General features: G+C 33.8%; 1 protein-coding gene and 1 long non-coding RNA gene across 3 annotated transcripts in view; one reads left to right on the top strand and one right to left on the bottom strand.

Moving 5' to 3' along the window:
* The window catches only part of LOC133830150 (callose synthase 10), a 28,630-nt gene extending 9,213 nt beyond the window's left edge, over positions 1-19,417 (bottom strand). The window contains exons 1-25 of one of the 2 annotated variants that reach the window (XM_062260075.1): positions 19,244-19,417; positions 12,586-13,046; positions 11,606-11,703; positions 11,340-11,503; positions 10,745-10,868; positions 10,230-10,340; positions 9,854-9,979; positions 9,167-9,256; positions 8,138-8,235; positions 7,939-8,056; positions 6,551-6,679; positions 6,200-6,276; positions 6,032-6,113; positions 5,146-5,238; positions 4,940-5,042; positions 4,707-4,830; positions 4,409-4,598; positions 4,255-4,307; positions 3,194-3,254; positions 2,991-3,072; positions 1,093-1,142; positions 726-812; positions 549-634; positions 437-464; positions 111-211 (exon numbers count right to left, since the gene is read on the bottom strand). In XM_062260075.1, coding sequence (XP_062116059.1) covers positions 111-211; positions 437-464; positions 549-634; positions 726-812; positions 1,093-1,142; positions 2,991-3,072; positions 3,194-3,254; positions 4,255-4,307; positions 4,409-4,598; positions 4,707-4,830; positions 4,940-5,042; positions 5,146-5,238; positions 6,032-6,113; positions 6,200-6,276; positions 6,551-6,679; positions 7,939-8,056; positions 8,138-8,235; positions 9,167-9,256; positions 9,854-9,979; positions 10,230-10,340; positions 10,745-10,868; positions 11,340-11,503; positions 11,606-11,703; positions 12,586-12,796 — 2,486 coding nt within the window. In that variant the 5' untranslated portion in view covers positions 12,797-13,046; positions 19,244-19,417. The remainder of the gene's footprint in view (positions 1-110; positions 212-436; positions 465-548; positions 635-725; positions 813-1,092; positions 1,143-2,990; positions 3,073-3,193; positions 3,255-4,254; positions 4,308-4,408; positions 4,599-4,706; positions 4,831-4,939; positions 5,043-5,145; positions 5,239-6,031; positions 6,114-6,199; positions 6,277-6,550; positions 6,680-7,938; positions 8,057-8,137; positions 8,236-9,166; positions 9,257-9,853; positions 9,980-10,229; positions 10,341-10,744; positions 10,869-11,339; positions 11,504-11,605; positions 11,704-12,585; positions 13,047-19,243) is intronic. The other variant, XM_062260076.1, reaches the window with a different exon arrangement.
* Positions 19,418-19,638: 221 nt separating this feature from the next.
* Positions 19,639-21,493, top strand: LOC133830151 (uncharacterized). The gene is made up of 2 exons (XR_009891930.1): positions 19,639-20,259; positions 20,734-21,493. It is a non-coding gene; the product is annotated as an uncharacterized LOC133830151 (long non-coding RNA).
* Positions 21,494-23,492: the final 1,999 nt, after the last annotated feature.

Genomic DNA, 23,492 nt, shown 5'->3' with positions numbered 1-23,492 from the left:
ATGCATAGAAATCATTAAGGATCTATCATCTATGCATACATAACCATAAAACATAAACACCATTGGCAACCATATGTTTAGTCCTTGATAAGTAGTCGAAATTGGTTTACCTATTACTAATATAATCTTCTTCACGCAAACTTTTAATAATTTCATTCCAAAATGGAGAAAACATTGCAGCATATGTCTTGTCCGTATCATGAGAGTCGTCCTGAATAGACCAAGCAACAGCTCAAGCTCATTGTGTGATTCAGAACAAGAATCTTCCAGAAAGCAGCAGATAGTCAAGTGATACAAGTAAACTATCGAAGTCACAGAAAACAGAATACATATACCTCCTAGTACCCTGAAGTACTACATGCTATAGAAAGAAATAAATTTGCTGGCCTAATTGAAAAATTTAACAGATGCGAAATACATCAATTAAAAATCTCACCTGAGATGATTGTCTGTTGAAGGGCAGCCTAAAAGAGCAAACAGTAAACAAGACAATTAATAAAATAATTAGGTAACAATTAAGAAGTTCTAAATCTCTTTTTGTTAATTACCTTTTTGTTTGTGGAGAGACAAGATGCCTTACAAAGGCTTCTGGAAAACTTTCAAAACGCTTATGCACCATTTCAATTGAGCGTATCTGAAACAAACCAACAAACAAGAAACTCTCTGATGAAGGAGAATGCTCAAAAACGAGTAGAACATAGGATATTAAATTGTAATAATTATACCTCGCCTAATCGAGCCCGTGCACCCATCACACCACCAATAACGGCTGACAAGAGAGTATACCATATGTGTATATCCATGAGATAGATCTGAAAAATCAGATAATATAACAAATGCAGATATCCACTCAGTATATTAAAGTGATACACAGCCTTATGAACTTTTGTAATATAACATACGAGACAAGGTCTTAGATTCATCATGCTACTCAAGCAAAGTTCTAAAACGAATCAAGCACAGTAACTAGGTGTCACAGTCACAAAATGTTTGATATACATATCAGTGAGTTTAAGATTTCAAGTTCAACCAACTTCAGTCGGTCCAAGTGGATTAAATAGCACAGCTAGAGAGAGAGAGAGAGATACTCACAGCCACCACTGGACCCCAAAGGCAGGCTATGGTCAAGGCATTATTATTGCCTACAAAAACCAAAAGAATAAATTAGTGATGCACAGCAACTGGCCAACCGCACAAAAAAGTGGCAACTCTTTCTGCTCTAACAAACTTTGAAAGAAACATGAAAGGCAGTTAAAAGTTTTCCAGCTACAATTTTTTAAAAAAAAAAAAGAGACAGAGGTCAAATGTCTTAGACTGACCTCCTCCCAAATTTTCCAGCAATAGTTATTTGGTCTATTGCATTGTGCGTTTACTATGAATATTTGGTCTAGGTTCTTGAAACCCTTCAACAACCAGTGGTGCATGACAAATAGATGCAATGAATTCATTATTCAATTTGGGTCAAAGAATGAAGCTAAAAAAATGTTATGGAGGGCAGGGACATTGGCTGTTTGGTGGGCAATTGGGTTGGAATGAACTAAAAGCTTCTTTGAAGGGGTAGCACGTAGTGCAGAAGCCATTTGGGATAAAGTGAGATACTGGGTAAGATATTTGGCGGTTTGATGTAGAAATGTGCCTTTCTCTGATTTGTGTAGAGATTGGCAGGTTTTCTTCTAATGCTTTTGTATAGTTCCTGTTTGTGTCATATTAGGAACTTTTGTTGTTGTTCTTTTACCCTGTTACTTCTTGTATTATTTTACTTATTTATAATACAAGGAGCCAAAAAAAAAGCAATTGTTATGAGTTATGCACAATTATTGACAATTTTCTTTTGGCTGACCCACAGGATGGGAAGGAGGAGAAAAGAGCGATGATACTTATAACTTATAAGTACAATTCCAAGCTCGCCTAGAAAGCAGATTACTCTATATGAAGATGAACCGAACCCCTTGAAAACCATCTTTGAACTAATAAGACACAACCATCAGTGTAAAGTAAACCAACACAGATTTATCCTCAAAACTCCATCTTTTCCTATCTAACTAAACCTCACAGTGAAACACAATAATTGTACATTATGAAGAGAAAAATCAGGTTTAAACTTCTCACTTGGAGGGTATTTGGCTCCTTAACTAAAAAATGCGGTTCTTTGTTTATAAAAGCTAAAAACTGTTTTTTTAAAGCAAGTAGGGGTGATTGATATTGTTTTTAGAAAACAATTTTTAAAAACAGAGTAACAAAAAACAAAAAAAATTGAACAAAAAGTTGTTTTTTGTTTCTCAAATTTTTTTTAACATCACTTTCTATCACTTTATTTTCTCTCTCATCACTCTCTCTTTATTTTTTCTCTCATAACTTTCTCGCTATTTTCTCTCTTCTCACTTTCTATCTTTTTAATTTATCTCTCATCACTTTCTATCTACTCAGTTTCTCTCTCTTCACTTTCTTTATCATTACTTTTTCTCTTATTTTTTCTGGCATCAATTTCTCTCTTCTCAATCTCTCTTTCCTCAAATTTTCTGAACTTACTTTCTATCACTTTTTCTTTCACATTACTTCATTTCATCATTTATTACAAATTTTTAAAAGATTTTTCTCTTTGTAAATATATTTATTAATTCTTTTTTTTTAAATAAAAACTAAAAATTGTTTTTAGAAATCACTAATCAAACCCCTTTTGTTTTTTGAAAACTACAAAAATTGTTTTCTATTCTCATTTTTTAAAACAATGTCAAACAGGCCCTTAGTGTTCCCTAAGGGAATTGTTGACCTATTTGAGGGGTTTTAGTGCGACATCGATGATTTGGGCCAATTCAATTTGAAACTTCACAATTTTGGTCCTTGTTTAGAAGAGTCATGAGAGAGTACTATTACATAACTAACATTCATTCAATGCATCATATATCCACACTAACATGTTAAACATGACCAGAAAACTAACAATATAAATTTAACTAAGTAACCAGATCAAAAATATAATTATAAATTACCCCTAGAGATTAAATCATGCCATGAGTAATCTAAATTTCGAAGCCCAGCAATTGTATTGGTAGGACTGACAAGTGGTTGAATCTGCAATGAGGTCCATGATAAAGTAGCTTCAGATTCAGTATTTTAGCCAATTAGCATATCTTAAAAGACAACATGTAGTCGCAAAAAATGAGCCTCTTAATCCAAAGACAAAATAGCTTGCCTGGAGAAAGTATGCAAAACAAAATTTGCAAATGAACACCACGAGCCAAAAGAGCACATACCTAAATCAGTTAGGAATACATTGATTAAATAACATAAGGTAAGAAAATATAAATCCTCTCAAAAATATAAGGAGCTCATTTACAGTACAATAAGGACTAGCAATCCCATTCTCTAATCTTTCAGGTTTACACTTAAAAAAACCTGCAAGTACACTAACTATAAATCAACGTCCGATGAAATAAGTAGATTCAAAAAGGTTATAATTAGTTGTTCGAGCCATACTTCCAACAGATAGAAGCATATTTCAAAGCACAATATTGATGAAATCCAAGTTGTTTCAAAACCTTTTCCTAGAAGAATGGAGAGGTGTAATTTTGAGCTTAAAGACATCATAATTTAAGTAAACACACCAACAGATACAATGATGCCCCTAGGGTAGGATACCAGAAAGTACTCCAAGACTCCGAAGTTAAACACAAAGTGATATGTGGTCTCTATCAAGGACAGCTCATATACCCCAAGATGATAAAAATAGCTTTAGGAGAGAAAAGAATAGCTTGTATTATTTTATAAAGGAAACTGGAACCATTTACAATCCAATATGACAGAAAATATTCTGCCATCCGTATATTTAGTAAATAATAGAAAGCGGCAAAGCAAGCAAAACAAAAACAAAAATAAAAGCAACTCTCTTTTTCTGGATAAAGGGTATGGGATTCAAATATTAATAATAATGGCAATCCATAAAAAAATAAAAACAAGTTGCATACTCAAGATTGAAACTTGGTCATCAGACTAAACTCAACAATGTTTGGGAGGCAAAAACTCAAGCATATTTCTCACCACTTGTCCTACCTCTCATGCATATAAAAATCAATTCAGTTAAGCAGTATCCCAGTTTTTTGTTTTGGCTATGCGGACCTTCTTCCAAATTAATCTTTATAAGAAAGCAATAAGGTTCAAAAAATATAACAAAACAGTAGGACGAAGAAACCAGCTAAAATGCAATGAAAAGTTAAAACATCAAAAATCACCATTCCCATGAGCACAATAACAGACCTGCAATAATCACTCAGACTCTCATAAAGACCACGTCCAACATAGTAACGCTCCTGAATTATCCAGAAAGAGAATGAGAAAACAGAAAAAAAAAAAACTATCAGTAATCATTACACTCCTAACAGTTACTCTAAAAAAGTACAACAGGAAATACCTGATAAATCCATTTAAAAAATTGGAAGAATGACTGATCAGACATCGCAGATAATGAGTGGCATGCTGGAAATTTTAGCAAGAGTCCAAGGAGTACACGTAATCCAGCATACACACCCAGTACAAGAATATATATTCTGAAGTAAAATGAATTGTTTGAGCTGCGGCTATTTCTTTCATCCAGAACCTTCCTGAAATTTGTTAAGCCATTATAAAAATCATAATTAGAAGAATAAGAACTAATTTATGTCCTTGCCACATTTAAAAAAAAAAAACAGAGTCATCAAGAAAATACTTACAAGTAAACATATGTCACAAATGCTGAGCTCAAACCAAACCAGAAAAACCTAATTACTAGTCTTGAGATAGCCATGCCTCTTGCTGAGGTGTAGGCACCAAACATGAGTATGACATCCAAACAACCTATGCCAACAGCAAAGAATACATTGGAAACAGAAGGAAGGGGGTGAATTCTGGAAATGTTGTTCTGACTAAAAGTTTAAAAATCATATAGAAGATAGAATTAACTTACTTTCAAAGAAGTTCATAATTGCAAATGTTGGTCCAATGCTAAGTACACTCTTAAAAGTATTTATATCCAAGCGTCCATCGTTGAAAGCTATAATTGCTAAAGTCTTCAGACACACACATGCACAGCAGTGAAACCAATATTATTAAAACTGAGAAGAAAGGTGTATCTTCACTGAGATAATAATACACAGGCACACAATATTTAACCTGGAACATCAAAGCAAGAAAGATCCACAAACGATGAAAACTTCGATACAGGTGAAGAAAGGTCCGATGCTCAACAAAAGAGCTTTTTCCAGTCTATCAAGCAAAAACAGAATTAAAAATCAGAAAGGGCAAGTAAAAGTGAGCATAAAATTAAACAGTGAAACTTGATCAAATCAAAGGAAACTAAAGACAGAAGGATCGCCAACATCATCACTTGTAAGAACAAAAGATTTAGATCAAAAAAAACATTTCAAGCATTCTCATTAGCTGCCATTTATTAATATAGATGACAACTTGAGCATTAAACCTTTTTAAGTTGAAAACATCTGAATTTGAGAGTTGAGATATTAAACTACTTTCCACTGAGGAAAGCACACCTGGATCTAGAGACTGAGAAAAACACTTGCTTAACTGTAATGAAGATCTCACAAGCCTAATATAAAGAATCACATAGGCTAAGCCTAACAGCAATACTCCTTTCTTTTCTGATGAGATATAAAATTCTCTTTAGAAAAAAAAAAAGAGAATACAAAACGAGGATAAGATATCCACAATAACAAAAAGAAACAAGCAGAACACTCCAAACAAAAACTAACATTGCAGCAGTTTTTTCAGCTATGAGCTATAAGAACAATCAAAAGTTTTTTCTATTAGATTTTATCTTTAATTTTGTTTCCCCTAAATCTTATTAATAAAAGTTAGAAGACAGGATAAGTTGTCCTTCAATTACCTAATCATCCCCCAACATGCTACTTTTCCATCAATAAGTTTTTGATGGGACCTAACAATAGATTCTAAAAGTCAAACAATGGCACATCTGACCAGGTTACAAACTACAAACATAGAAGAAAGGAAATATAGAGCAATTTGGAGAAGAATAACAAACCCTAATTCCTTTTTTCTTAGGCTCCAAAAAAAACCGCGACTCTCTCTTCATAGGCCAGCTTAACTCAAAGCAAGCAGGGGACCTACACATACATTGCAAATCAGGAGACAATGTTACAAGCTGAACTAGAAGTTTGTATCCATCCACAGAGAGAGAGAGATAGCAGACCAAAAATATTCATTGAAGTCGTCATAATTCCGCCATGCAGAATGTGCAGCTTTCCCCCCATTGTTTCTTTCAGCTTCCTGTGATGCACAGAAAGAAAAATGAAGAAGAAATTACTGAAATAGTAACTTAGTACCAGAAGAAAATATGCAAAAGACAAGAAATCCTAAAATTTCAAAAAAAGCAACATTTAAGATCAAACAGCCAAGTAGCATTCAATGTTTGAATTAATAATGGAATACTTTTGAAAGGATAAAGATTTGATACTGTACAGAAATAAGAAAAAAGGTAAAATGATGTTCAGCAAGAATACATAAGTAACAAAATATACTTCAATTCATATAGCCACTTTACCAATGCCATTATCTTATATATCGGGCAAATGATTTTGTCAAGGAAGGACACAGAACCAGTTTCAGTTTTACAGCTGGCAGCAGGATAAGCTTCTCCATGATCCAATACTGCGTCCAACTCTTTCGCCATCTATGCAACAAAATATTGTTTTATAAGAACAAAATCTTTCACTAATGCTCAAAAACTGAAGTCCATATGCAAGAAGAAGATAATGTTCTCAATCTCATAGACCAAAAAAACTGAACCACAAACCAAACGAATAAACTAAATGTGAACAACAACTAAACAAAGTATTTCCAACTGAGTGATCAAAGAAAACAGAAAGCCCTTAAATGCCTTCACCACTGAAGCCAAGAGAGAAGCTAAAATATAAATTATATTACATAATAACAAATCCTACTCCTTTTCCGTTTTTTATATAAGACACAAAAACATTTGCTGATTGGGACAAAAAAAAGCTTTACAAAAAGAGGATCAGGTACCCTCATAAACATAAATAAAACATTTAAAAAAAACATTAAGAACAACACCAAAAAGAAACCCTAGCTAAAACAAGTACATTTTAAAATTTCTTATTCTATGATTTACATCATTCGTACAACTCCCATATAATAACACTCTGCTTTTTTTTTTCTTTCTTTTTTTTTATTAGAAACGAAACTTAAGATAATGAAGAAAAAAATAATGCTAAAAATAAAATAAACAAAGTTACAACAATAATACTTCGTTAGTAAATTGGTTCCCACAATCAGACAAACTTATAACATATTGCTAGCTAGATGTCTCGATGAGGGACCAACATGTAAGCAAACAATTCACTGATAGCTACTTTTTTTTCTTTTTTATAAGAAAAAAAATACTACAAATGGATAATCACTTGATTTGTTACAGCAGAAAAAATCATGATGTAGCCAGAACAGCTTATCATTATCACTACTGGAGACCTGTTACAACATGTGCGTATTAAAGTTCCGATGAACCCTGTTTCCGCAGTTGTGGAGAGAAAAATAAATACTTTCAAATTAAGTCTCGTCATATTCAAAGACTCGTGATGAAGTCAAACTTGAGATATGTTGCAGGATACTATTCAAATTGTACAAAATTTTAGATCAGGTTTATGGGAGCAGCAGGTTAACCAGCCAAAAACAGCTTCCATTGAAGGTCTTGCTTGGATATTGAAATGTCAAAATAGTTACAAAGGAGATATATATAAATATAGATAGAAACAAACTTTTTCTCTCTTTTCTTTTGTTCAAAAAATAAATAAATAAAATATAAACTTCACTTGAATTAAAGAGATTATTAGACTCGAAGGGATAATACAATAGTTAAAGAGAAGAAGACTAAGTTATCCAAAATGAATTTCACTAATAAAAATGGGGACTTACATGGTGGAATATATAGCAAATGCATTCAGGAAGGAAACGGACATTTGCAGCTTCCCCCCATAACAAAAAGTACAGTGAAACAAGAAAAAGTTTCCTGTCTCTATTGATCGCTTCTAAACTGTATATAAAAAACAATGAAATAAGAAGAGTAAAATCTGAAGAAAGAAATTAAAAAAAAAAAACAGCTTGTAAAAGAGACCTATTCCACGCAATGCGTATCCGCAAATATTTGCACCATTTGATATAATTATCCAGCACCTTCAAGAATACCTCGTTGATTGCTTTCTCATCTATTTTCTGAAACACAAACATTTATTAAGGAAGCAAGTTAAAATCACATCACAGGTTCTGCCAATCACTGTCTCTGTGAATCTGTACAACAAAACAATGATCACGAGAAACACACTTCAACATGAAAATGAAACAAGAATTGCACAGAAAGGTTATGAGACCAAAGTGATCCTTTTTTTTTTGTTCCCTGCTTTTGCAGGCAATAAGATACCAATCACTAACAACCAATTGCCACTACAACATAGGCCAACAAAATGTGCCAGCTGCAAACACAAGACTAACCCACCAAATTTTCGTCATGGAACCTTACAATGTCAAGTACGACATTCTGAAGAATAGAAAAATTACAATTTTAATGCTAAATATCAACTAGGACTTGTTCAGGAAGCAGCTGGAACTCAGAAAGTGCAACCAAATCTACTTCAGTAGATAAAATTTGTCATTTTAATACTCAAAGTGCAATACTAAACAAAACTTTTATTAATCAAAAAACAAAATTACAAGGGGGGATAAGGTATCCCCGAGAAGTTAAAAAATACAAACTAAAGCAAAAAGAGCAAAAAAGAAAGTGATTTTCCATCTAAGAGTAATTAAAGAAATAGAAACACCCCAAATTTCTTGCCAGTAACAATGTGCTTCTTTTATAGTAGAAAAGAAAATCAGCAGTGACCAATAAAAACCAACAATATTAAAATTAGAATATACATATACACAATAAATATCTAAATTATAATGTGTACACTGTACATTGAGTACTACAAAGAAAATAAATTACACATAAATTTGACCAGCCCAAGCTTAGCGAATTCATTCAATCAAAAACTTATATGACTATTATTAATTTTATACAAAAACAAAGCAGAAATGACCCCAAAAAATACGGCATGGTTAGCAAAGATAATGAAAATTAAAAAAGTAAAGCATGCAAAGAACTCACTGGATCAGCCTCGGATGGTATGCCAAGTCGTGACTGTGCATTTGCTATGGCAAGAACAACATTCTCTCTCTGGTTCCTGATATTGTCTTTCTGGGAGAGGAAACAAGGAGAAAAGAAAGAAATCAACACTTAACATAAAACATGACAGAGGAATCCTATTTTACAGAGGTGGTCAAACAAAGGTACAAGTACAGCAAAATAAAATTCGAAGATGAACATTACCAGTTTTAGAAATTACAAATGTTTCAGATCAAATGGTTTAAAGGAGGTAGTAAAAAATACAACAAAATTATGAAGACACTTCAAATAACTAATGACATTAACAGTTGTGGATGTCCGAGCGTTTTAACGAATAAAATAACAAAAAGACTAACAAAAATTCTGCCAGAATGGATTGTTGGAGAAATCTGCACTACTACTCATTTAGGTACTTTTAAACAACTAAACTACCGCAGCAGCCACACTAATATTTAGCACAGCTAGATATAATGTATGAGTCTTGTGTATTCCAATTTGAACAGTGCACTCTATAAAAAAATATAATCTACAATTTTAATACAGAAAAAACATTTCAAATATAGAAAGAATAGATGGTAAACAAAATCTACATTCTGTACATTGTCCTTTGTTTTAATACTTGTCTTCCATATCAGATAGATGTAAGAAATTACAAGTATAAATACCAACCTGAAAGCCAAACACTATTTCCAGAAGATCAAACATGTCAGCATCTCGGTCTCCAATTATCACATAATCATCTGGAAGTCTAGGAAAGTGTTCAGTATATCTAATAGCAGATATTGCACCTCTAACCTGATAAAATTTGCCCAAAATTAAATTTCATGTCACAAATAACAAAAATAAAACCACAAAGTCATTCAATGATAAGTTGCAGAGAACATGACAAATTTAATTGGAAGAATGTATTTTGTACTGGAGAGCTATGGAAGCTATACAGTGCAATCAATGAGAATACATCCAAAAAAAAAGAAAGATAGACAGCTAAGACTGCTCAAGGAAATTAAAAATACAAAGCAGCCATACGAATTCAAGTTCAACTTACTTCTGGGAAAATTCCAATGGCATTGGTCAAAGAAGGTGCCTCCAATGGTACAATATTATAGGGTGTGAATTCCCCAGATAATGTTGCCTCGGATGATTTTACTCTTCGCAACTGAAACCCAAAGAACAAAAAGGCCATATGCTCAATCAAACACGTCAATCATTACAACTGCAATTCTATTCTTTCCTAAGCCGCAGATCCATTGGAAATAGCATATGTTGCTATACAAAGCAAAAGGTGATGCTCATATTCTTTCAGGAAAAAGAAAAAGCAATGCTCACAGTTTTAGCAACAACTTAGAGTGAACAAATTTTTTAATCACTACTATAGCCAATTATAAGATATATATCATAGACATAACCAAAAATAATAGAACTGAACTTCCGGCACGATATGAATAGAAAACACCTCTTAATATATAATTTAAAGGCAACAAAATAAATAAGTATTTAACTACAAATCAGTATCTCTATAGTATAGGTGCACATCCAAAAACCTATTTGAAAGACATGTACCTCTTCCTTGATAAGTCCACCAACTCCCCTAGGATCTGCTTCTTTGCTAAGTGCCTCCATGACCTCTACTAATGCCCTTAACGTAGCAACTATCTTTTTCATTTCTAAAGATCTCATTTCCATCCTAAAACAACAAAAACAAAACTGTATCAGTAAAACTAATGAAACAAATGAGAGGTTCTGTCATTGTACTTGTGTCTTCAACCAAGCTGATTTTTCACTATAAAACAAAAATATATTCAAAAGAATAAAAAACATTAAACCTAAAGAACTGAAAAATGATGATATTAAAAAAGAATAAAAGCAGTGAAAGTTACCAAATCTGTCAGTTTTCAAAGTGTGCCCATACAGGGCAACTTCATACCATAAAGCAGCATATACATCAACATTATAGGTAAAGGAAGGTGTTTAAGAAGAATACAAGACGCTAACTGATCATAAAAATAATGTATAGCAAACTGCCATGTATACTAGCCGTCTGACATTAATAAAAGATGAAATGACATAATTTTTTTTAAAATCCCCTATTACTTTAGTGATAAGCATAAACTAAAAGTTAAGATAATAAAGTTTTATTGAAAGAAAATGGACCTACTTTCCAAAATCAGTACTAAAAGTTCCAGACTCCCGCATTCTCTGTTCTTCTCTCCGTATATCATCCACTCTATGCCGTTTCTTATACCGTTGGTAAAAATTCCAGAGGTGCTCAATATCACGATTGCGATCTATTGGGGCCCCATCCCTTTTTGCAAGTTTTTGCTGCACCCAAAAGTAAGCTCCACATTAATTGAACTGTTAAAATATACCTAAGACTGATCTCCATTCACAAATCACTGTAAACAATTCAAGCTTAAATTATACCTTGATTACAGACATTAAACCAGTCTTAAACTGAAGAACACCTCTACCATCACTGTCTGGGTCCAGATTATGTGCCATACTGTATGCCTGCTCACACACTAAAATTTAAACATGCAACTTCTGTGAATATGGGAACAAAATAATAATACACCCATGTCTACATGACTATCTGTCTTTACTTTAAAAAATTAAACACGGATACAAGTAAAAGCCATTATTACTTAAACCATGACTGTGTGACATAACACACACCAACTAAATGATTGGAAAGCACAAAAATGAGAAAAGTTTTTTGCAGACCAGCTGGTGCATTGGACTGTAATTTTTATAAGAAAAATAAAGATAATGAAAAAAAAATCTCTCAAATATTATTGTTAATTGTAATAAATCATACAAACTACTAGTCATTAAAAAATATTTAAATATTCGAAACCGTGAACAAGAAGAAAGTTCTAAAAATTCAAAAAATCAAAAACAAATTAGACAACTATGGGCTTTCTAGGTAACATTTTTACTTATTGTTTTACGTTATGTTTTAAAAAAATGACTTGAGATCTTCTCAAACCAAATCTTGAGATCTTCACCATTCATTTTTTATTTTCTTTTTTTCTAAAGAAATTACAGAGAAGGTTGCCGAGCAAGCCCTTTTAATCAAGTAAAACAAGTAATTCTAGTTCTCCTACATCACTTGCCAAATTTGCACAAAACAATAGAAAACAAGTAATTAAAAAAAATCAACAAACACTTTTCGTCAAGCTCTTCTACAAAAACGTGAAATCACAAGAAGAAATTTATGCCAATCGAATTTGAATGTTAATTTTCCAACTCAATTGGCTAACAACGAACTCCCTAAGTTAATTTCTACAATAGCACAACGAATTCAAACAATGTAGAGGTTTCGTACTAAAATCCAGTAACTATAATCGTAAATTTGAATCGCAAAAGCTCAATTCTACATATTTCAAAAAAAAAAAACTTACTAATTCTAGCGACGCTGGGATCCTCCGATTGAATCTCATCGGCGGCTTGTAAGATCGCATCAATGTTAGTAGTTTTCACTAGCGATGCCGGAACTGAACCAGCAATCCCACTGGGAGCTCTCTCATGTCCTTGGCCAGCAGCTCTGAGCTGCTCCCTCTTCAAAGTTGCTCGAACCAATCTCTCCCAATCATCCCGAACCCTGCGATTCATGGCTGCTAGGAAAGACGCACCACAATCTCCCCAAGCCCTAGATTTAACCTAAGAACTCAAAATCTCTGACAAACAACACTCTCTAAGCACCGATAAACCCAATCGACTCGGGCGTGACCGAGTTGGATCGTCGACGAATCTGAAAGTCTTTTTCTTTTTCGAAATGAAAGTTTTTTTTTTACGTTATCAAGACATTTATTTTAGGATTGCAACATGGACGAAACGCGGAGATAGCGGGAAAAGAGGCTCCCTGGTTAGAAAGGTAAAGATGATGAAAATTACAAAAATTGCCCCTTAAGAAATATTCTCAGCTTTTGCGCGTAATAACAATTAATATTATTATTATGGCTTTTCTATAATTAGAAATTAAATAAATAAAAATATAATATAATATAATATACACTTTTATTTTTATTTAAATTAAAAGTGTCACTTTTTTCTTTCTCTTTTTTATACTTTTGCACAAGACCTTATACACTGATCTCATAAAAGATATTAATGCATGTTCTTGTTGCTTTTAATATTGTCTTAAGCTCAATTCAAATTGCCTTAAAAATTAAGTTTTTTTTAATCATTTTTTTATTTTTGTTTGTTTCAAAATTTGAAAAGGATTGAATTTGAATAGGAAAATGGGACGTAAGAGAAGAAGATGGTTCAAATGTATTTATTTATTTATTTGACACAAGGACAATGACATACTTTTTCTTATTGTAGGACATACATTTGGAAGGTCTTGACATCACGCAAGACATTTCATTGATACCATTACTTTTCAAATTGATATTTTTAGCAGTAGTTTTAAATAATACGGATTTTGGTACCAATGCCATCTCTGTCTTTAGATTGTTCTATGAGATTTTTTGGGAAGAATTTTCATCTACTTTTATTTTGTTGAGAAAATATTTTATTTATGCAATTGGTTTGGTATTTTAAAAAATAAAATATTATTTGACTTAGTATTAGCCATGGCAGTTTGCAAAAGCACCACCTACCCCAAGAATCCTCCATTTGCAATCTAGGCCTGTCAAAAAAAACTCATAATCCTAATATTTTAATAATTATATATCTATAACATATAGGGGTATTAGCGGCGAAACTACCCAAGCTTTTTATAAATGTAACAGATAAATACCCAAACTTTATTTTTAATGACAAAACTACTTAAGGTTTCCAAAACTTATTTCCGTTAGTACCCACTATATAACTGTGTTAACTTTCTCTATGTGTTATTAATAAAGGACATGTGCCATGCCAAGTGGCTTTAGTTTTCTGCGTGGCAAGAGTTTTTAAATTTATTAATTAATATAATAAAAAGATTCAAAATAAAATAAAACTAAAAACAATATAATAGGAAACAAATCAAAACAAACCTCCAGCTCTAAACCTAAATATCTCCTATTGTGATTTCTCAATTAAATAATGTGATATCGACTTGAAGCAAAGGAAAACGAGGGAATAATCAAAATCAGAGGAAGAACAAGGTGACTCTCCATCAGCAAAAATAGTTTATGCAATAGCCTTCTGTTCACGTTCACGTAGGTGGTGGTTAAAGATATAATGATAGGTCATTCAATAGAGAATTGTAAAGTCTCAATCCTCTATTTTTTCTTTAGCTTTTTCAATATGGCTATTTCTTGGCATGTTTACTGTAGTTATTTCTTTAGTTTGATGAGTTAGACTATTTTTGGGGTTTTGTGGTTTGGTGGGGTTCAGAACTTTGAAAAAGAGAATGTATCTTTTGTCATGTTCAATGACAATCTTGTTTGTTTATTGGCTTGTTTAATTTATTTATTTTTGTCAAATTGTTTCTTGGCTTGTTTACTTTAGCTATTTCTTTAGTTTAACGAGTGAAACTATTTTTTGGGTTTTGTAGTTTTGGTTGGGTTCAAAACAAAAAGTATGAAAGTTGGCCTAATTCCCAAGACTTAAAATTCACACACATATACACAGTAATATCATACCTTTTTTTTTTGTACAAAGTCATAATCCAAAAATCACTCTACACAGCACATATATGAGTTGCATAATAATAATAATAAAAAAGGCACTCATATGCCAAAGCTTGAAATAATTTTCAATTAAAAAAAAGTCAATAACCAAATAGACCAAATAATTTTCCAATTGTGCAATTTTTTTTTATATGCAGGCATATATCAGCCACATGATACCCAAATTATAGTTGATGTTGTAGTGAACCCCACCAACTCAAATGAAGAACAAGATTTTAATCTTGAAGAAGAGGAATATGTACAAAATGTTCAAGAGGAAAATGAGATGGATGCCCCAATAGATCTATCCAGCTGATAGGGATCTATAACTGGTTTGTGTAGAAAATATGTTGAAGAAAATGTTGAATCTAATGGATATGTGTCTAAAGATGAGTTGAGAAGCCCACTGTTATCCCCAAAAATTGGAGATCAATGACGTGGCAATAAATGTGACAAGTGGCAGTGCATGGTCAGTAAAAGACATATTAATAGTCAATAAATACATTGACTCCTCAGAGTTGTGATAAAGTGACCCGGTAGACTAGTGAAGAGTTTGGACTGCTTGAAAGATGTCATAACCAAGCCAAGTGCATCCTAGGAGATCCCAAGGGTGTGGTCCGAGGAGACCCCAAGGGGATGGTCCTAGGAGAGCTAAGGAGAGTGCATCCTAGGAGATCCCAAGGGTGTGGTCCGAGGAGACCCCAAGGGGATGGTCCTAGGAGAGCAAAGGAGAGTGCATCCTAGGAGATCCCAAGGGTGTGGTCCGAGGAGACCCCAAGGGGGTGGTCCTAGGAGAGCTAAGGAGAGTGCATCCTAGGAGAACTAAGGAGAGTGCATCCTAGGAGATCCCAAGGATGTGGTCCGAGGAGAGCCCAAGGGACTTTGGTCCGAGGAGAACCCAAGAGAGTGGTCCTAGGAGACCCCAAGAGAGTGGTCCTAGGAGACCCCAAGGATGTGGTCCGAGGAGAGCCCAAGAATTTGGTCTTTATACATATGTCCAACAAGTGCATGGTTGCCTAAATAAAAGAGTGTCATGTTAGAGGAGAGGAGTGCATGTCCTACCACCATGCACTTGTCCGACCCACAAAAACATGTCCTACCACCATGCACATGTCCGACCAGCACTTGCATGGGTGGTCAGTATGAGGTGGATCAACTAGCTAGAGAAGGACTAAGTCAAGATTCCCATAAATAACTTCAACAAGATATGCGGGAATCTCTCATTCTTCCCACAAATGGGGGGTTTGTTACATTTTGAATGTTTTTTGTAATTTAAATGTAATAAGTATAATAAAATATCCTGATTCTAGGGGATACCGTATGTATGACCCTAAGCCTATAAATAGAGGGCTTATGGGATTAGAGAGGGGCTTCTGCTTCTTCTTTCTAGACTTTTGGGTCTGAGTATTCTAGAGAGAGAAAGTGCTAGTATTTGAAAGGATTCTTGTATTTTTGCAATCTGTACTGAAGAAACTCAGTTGGCTCAGTCCATCTGATCTTGAGTACATATCTTTAATCACAACTCTAAGTGGATTAGGCTATTACCAACATATTGGGGCTGAACCACTATAAAAATCCTGTGTGTTATTTACTTTTCTTGATAAAACTGTCTGTGTTATTTAAATTCTCTTGAATGTTTGTCGTATTTGACGTTCTCACATCGTTGGCTAAAAACACAGTCAACACCCACCAAGTTCAGATGATGAGTTTGGCCCCAGGAAATCTAACAAGGAATTCAATCAAAGGACAACTGAATTCATTGATTTCAAATTTTGCCTAGGCATGGTATTCCCCACAGTTCAACATCTTAGAGATGCCTTGAAGGAGTATTTCATTCAAATGGACAAAGAGTTCAAATACGTGATGAATGATCGACTTAGAGTTCGAGCTAAGTGTAAGAGCCTAGGTTGTAAGTGGGTGTTATATGCAAGGCTGCAAAAAGAAGTAGACGACATGAGTTTTAGAGTTAACACTCTAGAGGATGAGCATGACTGTGGTCTTGTTCTTGACAACCAACTTGTGACCTTGTCATGGTTGGCAAAGCATTTGTTAGAGGATTTTTGAATGAATCCCAACATGGATTACAAAACTTTCATAGAGTTGACAGCCAAGACTAAGTTTTCTCAATTGTCCAAATCAGTTTTCTATAGAACAAAGAAGAATGCTTGAGAAATTCTAGAAGGGTCAGTTCAAGAAAAATTTGCCATTTCTCGAGGATTATTGTAGGATGATCATGCTAACTAATCCAGGCTCAACTGCTATTTTGAAAACAACAATACAAGATGGACAGAGAAAGTTTGAAAGAGTGTATATTTGTTTGAAGGCATGTAAGGATGGCTTCAACAAAGGTTGTAGACCATTGATTGGTTTAGATGGTTGCTTCCTTAAAGGATATTGTAAGGGAATGCTCTTAGCAGCAGTCAGGATTGATGGATCCAATGCTATGTTTCCAATAGCTTATGCTATTGTTGAGAAGGAACACACATCAAGTTGGACTTGGTTTTTGAAATTGCTAAAAGATGACTTACAACTTCAGAGTACCAGGAGTTTTACTATGGTTAGTGATAGACAGAAAGGACTTGAGAAAGTCATGGCAGAAGAGTTTGAGGATGCTTAGATCAGATTCTGTGTCAAACATCTATATGCCAACTTCAAAAAAGAATTCTCTGGCTTGCTCTTAAAGCAGATGCTATGGGTTGTTGCAAGAGCTACCACTAAAGAGGAATGGACAAGGAGAATGAATGAGATTAAATCAGTGAATGAGGGTGCTTTCAATTGGTTGTCTAAGAAAGGCCGGAAGAATGGACAAAGTCACATTTTAGAGAGAGTGTCAAGTGTGATATGGTACTCAATAATTTATGTGAAAGCTTCAATTCGGCAATATTAATGGCTAAAGATAAGCCAATTATCACTCTTTTGGAAAAACTTAGGTTTTGGTTGATGTGTAGATTTTATACAAAAAGGGAAACTATATCAAAGATGGTGCACCCTGTTGGCAAGAGGATCTTACAAATAATCGAAAAAAACAAAAAGGTGGCAAGGAATTGTTCCCCAAGGAGGTCTGACAAAACTAAATTTGAAGTGACATTTCTGAGCAATGAGACCTTCGTGGTGGACTTGGTTACAAAGGCTTGCACATGTAGGGGCTTTCAATTGACTGGCATACCTTGTGGTCATGCCTTAGCATGCATCTGGTTCAGTAATGTACAACTTATGGACTTTGTTGATGATTTCTACAAGAGGGCAGCACTTGAGGTTACATATGCTGGAGTGATTGAACCCATGCCCAAGTCCTGACAAATGGCCAAATATTGGGTTGAATCCTGTAATCCCTCCAGAATCTACAAGCATGCCTGGGAAACCCAAAAAATCAAGGAACAGAGAGGTAGATGAACCTCCACCTGGCTCTACCAAATCAAGGAGATTTGCATAGGTGAACAAATGCAGCAACTGCAAACAAACAGGTCATACTTATCGAACTTGTAAGAATGCAACAATTATAGAGGTAATTTTCATTTTCTGCTCTCTTTTTTATCTACTTATCTGAACTTGGTGACTTATTCCTCCCTGTTACTTCATCTGTTGTTTCAGCATTTGCCTTGTAAGAAGCTTGGTCGTCCACCAAAGAAGGATCCAAAGCAAGAAACTGTGAAAAGGAAGGAGAGGGCACAGAGACAGAAAGCAAGAGCAGATGCCCAAATGCAGTAGATCCAACATTTTTTTTGTTGATTAATTATGACTGAATATAGAGATTCACTTGGTTTTGGTGATGTATATTGGAAATTTTTTGATTGAAATAGGCCATTGTTCCGATAAAAGAAAAAAAAAAGAAATAGACCATTGTTAAGGACAGTCGATACAAGTATAGGCCATGAATAGCTTTTTGAAGTTGGTTTAATTTCTTTAATTTCTCTTTATGAAGTTGGTCCACATAATATGTACTATTTATATTGAAATCACGTGGGACTATGGATGTGAAATGGTCTTGCCAAATTCAATGAATTGGTTTAATTTCTTTAATTTATTTATCTTTTTGAAGGGGTCCATATATATGTACTATTTATGTTGAAATCACATTGGACTTTAGATGTGGAAAAGGTATTGTCAAATTCAATGAGTTAGTTTAATTTCTTTAATTTAGTTTTATGAGGCTGGTCCACATATTTATACTTTATATTGAAATTTTCGTGCATAATTTGACATGACTTGACATGTTCATTGAAAAAAAAGAAACACCAGTTGGAAAAAGCCAGTAGCAAAATGACAACACATAGCATAGAAAATAAACACTTCTCTCTCTATAGAAAGAGACCACACCAAACCAAAAATAGCTAGATGCTAACATGATAAACCCAAAAGCCATAGACAACAAAAATCGCTTGAATCAATCCACTTGAAAAAAAAAAACCACTTTTGCATCAATCCGCAACAAAAAATAAGAAAGGGAAATAATACTGACCCATCAATATTATGCAGGTTCCAATTAGAATGTTGCCTATGCGATGCCTCCTCCTTCTTTAAAAAACTCAAGCCTTCGTATCAACAACCATCACCATCGTGAACAGGTTAGTTGCAGAAACCATTTTGTTGATGGAGACTCACCTTCTTCTTCTGATGATGATGATGATGATGATTTTGCCTATTCCCCCATTCTCCTTTGCTTCAAGTGGACATCACGTTCTTCGTCTGATTATAGCTGAGAGAGGATTTAGTTTTAGGGCTAGAGGTTTGTTTTGATTTGTTTCCTGTTAAATTATTTTCAGTTTTATTTTAATTTGATTTGATTTTGTGTTAGTTTAATTCAGATTACATATCTTTTATTATATTAATTAATAAATTTAAAAACTCTTGCCACGCAGGAAAACTAAAGCCACTTGGCATGGCACATGTCCTTTATTAATACCACATAGAGAAAGTTAACACAGTTATATAGTGGGTACTAACAGAAATAAGTTTTAGAAACCTTGAGTAGTTTTGCCATTAAAAATAAAGCTTGGGTATTTATCTGTTACATTTATAAAAGCTTGGGTAGTTTCGCCGCTAATATCCCTAACATATATAAAAGATTGAAGTGTTAAGTTATTTTATCTTTTAGTTACTATTTATGTGTAAAGTTATTTTGGTATTTTGTGGCTAATATTGGCATAATTATAATTAAATATAGAGAAATTGGTGGAAATGATCTATTTTTATGATGCATTTTGCACTATGCCCTACTTTATATAGTTTTTAGTTAAATGACATATTTTATTAATAAAACTTTGTTATTATCCTTTTTGCCCTTAGAATAATATAATGTTAAATTAAAACAAAAAAACCCTAAGACTATCTTCTTCTTCCTCACTCATCTCACCCACCCACCCACAACCACCCTCCCCCATCCTGCCGCCGCCACCACCACCACCTGGGATAGTCGTCGGGGACCACTGCCCTTCACAGCTACCACCACGCCTCTCCACAAATCTGGCCAACAAGGTTAGTTTATATGATTTTTTATTAAAAATAAGATTTTATGTTGTTTTTGTAAATTAAACGTGTAAAATGATTTTCTTAGTAGATTGAAAGTATTAGTAAGAAATTGGGTTTATTTTTTGAGTTTTATGGAGCTTAAAGCTTAAAAATCTAAAAAAAATTAATGGTGGTTTCGACCATTTTCGAGAATAGAGAAACCTAAAAATTTTCGACAGGTTGTCTGATATTTCAAACTAACTGTCTAAATTTCAGACTAGTCATAGTATATTTTAGACCACCAGTCTAAATTTTAGCCACATGTCAAATTTTCAGACAACATGTCATTTATTTCGACCACTTATCGAAATTTTAGATTTTCAGACTGTCGAATTTTCAGATAAGGCGTCGAATTTTCAGATTTTAATTTTCGTATATAATATTTTAATTTAAGTAATACCAATAATTTATATTTGTTTGTTTGTCGTATTTTTTATTTAGATGTCATCGGAAAATATTGTAATATTATGTGATGGATTATGGAAAAATAATGAAGACTCATGGAAATGGATTTCAAATGGCTCACCATCAAGATCAAGTTTGGTACAAACTAACCTCACTTTTGAGGAGTTATTTGAACATATTTATGAAGTTACAGAAATCGATCGCAACCTCTTCGATATAGAATTAACTAATAAGGTAACGACGATGGTGGAAATTGAACTGATTGCAATAAAGAATAGTAGAGACGATGTTAGTTTCTTTACATGGCAAGAGCGTGATCTGATTTCATTATGTGTGGGTTTGATAAAGAAGATGAAAAATGCACTCACTAAGGATAAACTTGTTACTAATATTGATTCTACTACAAAGGTTGATTCTATTGCAAACCTTTCTAGTGATGATGATTTTGATGATGCTGGTTTAAACGATGATAAGGATGTTGGTTTAGAAGAGTGAAGGTGATGATGATGATGACAAATACAGTGATGTTGAAGAGGGGGAAAGAAACAATATTGATGATGATCTTGTTGAGGTAAATTTGAATGTCCCATGTCATGAAAATAGAACTTTTGATGATTACTTTGATGGTGCATGCATATGTAATGTTCCTGATACTAGTTCTGCACCTCACACTATTGAAGAAAACCATGGTCCACTTCCTCATGTATGTCATGATGATCATTGTAATGAAACAAGTCATGTTAGTAGTACACCAAGCTCAAATGCAACAAGTAATGTTGAAGAGGTTTTTGTGTTAGTCGATATTTTGTAGATAAGAAAAAGTTGAAGATGAAAGCACACATGCTTGACCTCACCATTAATATTAAATGAATAGGGAACAAAACGAACACAGTTCATCAACAAATTAACCCAAGGTGTGGCAAAGCCAAGTTTGAGCATGACCATCTCTGAGAAAGACCATTCAACTCGATCATATGTCTTACTCATATCCAACTTCATTGCTGAAAAACATTTATTTCCCTGGTTAATTGCACGTAAGTGCACATGTGGTCTAAAATTAATGCAAATTATGCAATGAATGTCCCAAAGTAGAGATTTGTATTTTTCATCTAATGCTCTACGGTTCAATGCAGTATTATTTTGTATATATGTGATTTTGATGCTTCAAAATAATCATAAAATAGTCAAACCTACTACTTTGGATGGTTGAAATTATATCATGACATTTCTTAGTATTTTTACTAGGATATCCACCACTCAATCCTTAATCATCAAGTGATGGTTGGTGTTAACCCTCGATTTGGTCAACGACACAGAGTCAATAAAAACGATAGAAATAAGATCAATTGAACCCAAGACAATAAACAACAGCAAAGTTTATAGTGGTTCAGCCCCAAATAATGGTAATGACTTACATCCACTTCGTGTTCTTATTATTTTAGAAGAACTCCAAAACTTGTAATCAGTGAACTAAGGTTCACGAGTTTCCCAAGCTTGGAGGTGAGTACAAATTTCGTGGATAAAAACAATATATTTCTCTCTTGATTACAAAAAATACCCCTTCCAAAGAGTCCCTTAAGTCCTATTTATAGGCTCAAGGCCATTTTTACAGGTCGATGGGCTGTGTATATATTTTGATACAAACATATTTAAATAATAACAAAAATTACAATCTTTACATAAAAATAGGATCAAATATCTTTAGAAATATTTGGTATGTTACAACCAACCTGGTCGCATATGAAACATGTCTTCTGTCGTACGGTTAAGCATCTTCTTGATCTATCGAGCAACTTCACCTCTGGTCGATGGTCGACCTGAACGTAACCACTTAAATAGTCACGTGAAACCTGCGTGCGTACTAATTTTGTCACGTCAGCAAGTAAGTCTTTTTTGGGTAAATATTTGCCCCCCAAGTTTATTTTACTGCGACCGGCATTTAATAAACTTACTCGACCAACTACCCATCTAACATGTCACATCTGCCAGTACCTTTTTGAGAAAGCAAGCAATCATGACATTTATAGTTTCCCAAAAATATTTTGACGGTTATTGCAATTCCCCATACATCGAAATCCCATCGCCATCATTACTCTTAAATAACTCCCGAAGCAATATAAATATATCACTCTTCAGCCTTTTCATTTTTTACCAAAACTTTCTCTCTCCTCAAGAACTCAGAAAAAACTTTCAAGAAAATCCAGAAAACCTATGTGATCTGAGACGTCTTCGACCAACTCCGAGCAAAAATCTTCATGATTCCTCCTACAACTCATATTCCAAGTAAGTTTCGAACCCACTTTCTTTTATGTAATCCAGTCTTGCTTTCACGAGTTTTTGTTATTGCGTCTCTACTGTTCTTGAGAAAAAGTTTCTGGATAATCTAGTTTAGACAAAGATACATAGAAAAAGTATGCTAGAATAGGGATTTTAGGTAGTATAAAATACTAGACCATGCTTAGAAAGCAATGTGGGAAATAGGAGTACTGATTTCGGGTCCAAAATCGAAGTGAAAATTCGATTTTAAGCTTTTCGGAAAAACTTGGTTTTTTCCCGCCTGTTTTCAGAGTTGAAAAGTTTTTCCAAAAACTTTTCACTTTCACTTTTTGATCTATTTTTTCAAACTTCTTGCATGTTTATAGTGTTTTTATCATGATGCTACTGGTTGTATAAAAACTTAACTTTTATACACGAGCAGTGTTATCCTTGCTTTTCCCTTTCTTCTATCTATTGGTCATAGATTCTCACTTCCCCTTTGCTCTTCTCAGATATTCATGCATGATCCCCGGGGAGGT

This window comes from Humulus lupulus, chromosome 4 (genome assembly GCF_963169125.1).
Source record: "Humulus lupulus chromosome 4, drHumLupu1.1, whole genome shotgun sequence".
NCBI lineage: Eukaryota > Viridiplantae > Streptophyta > Magnoliopsida > Rosales > Cannabaceae > Humulus > Humulus lupulus.
This window is presented reverse-complemented; position numbering and strand designations above follow the sequence as displayed.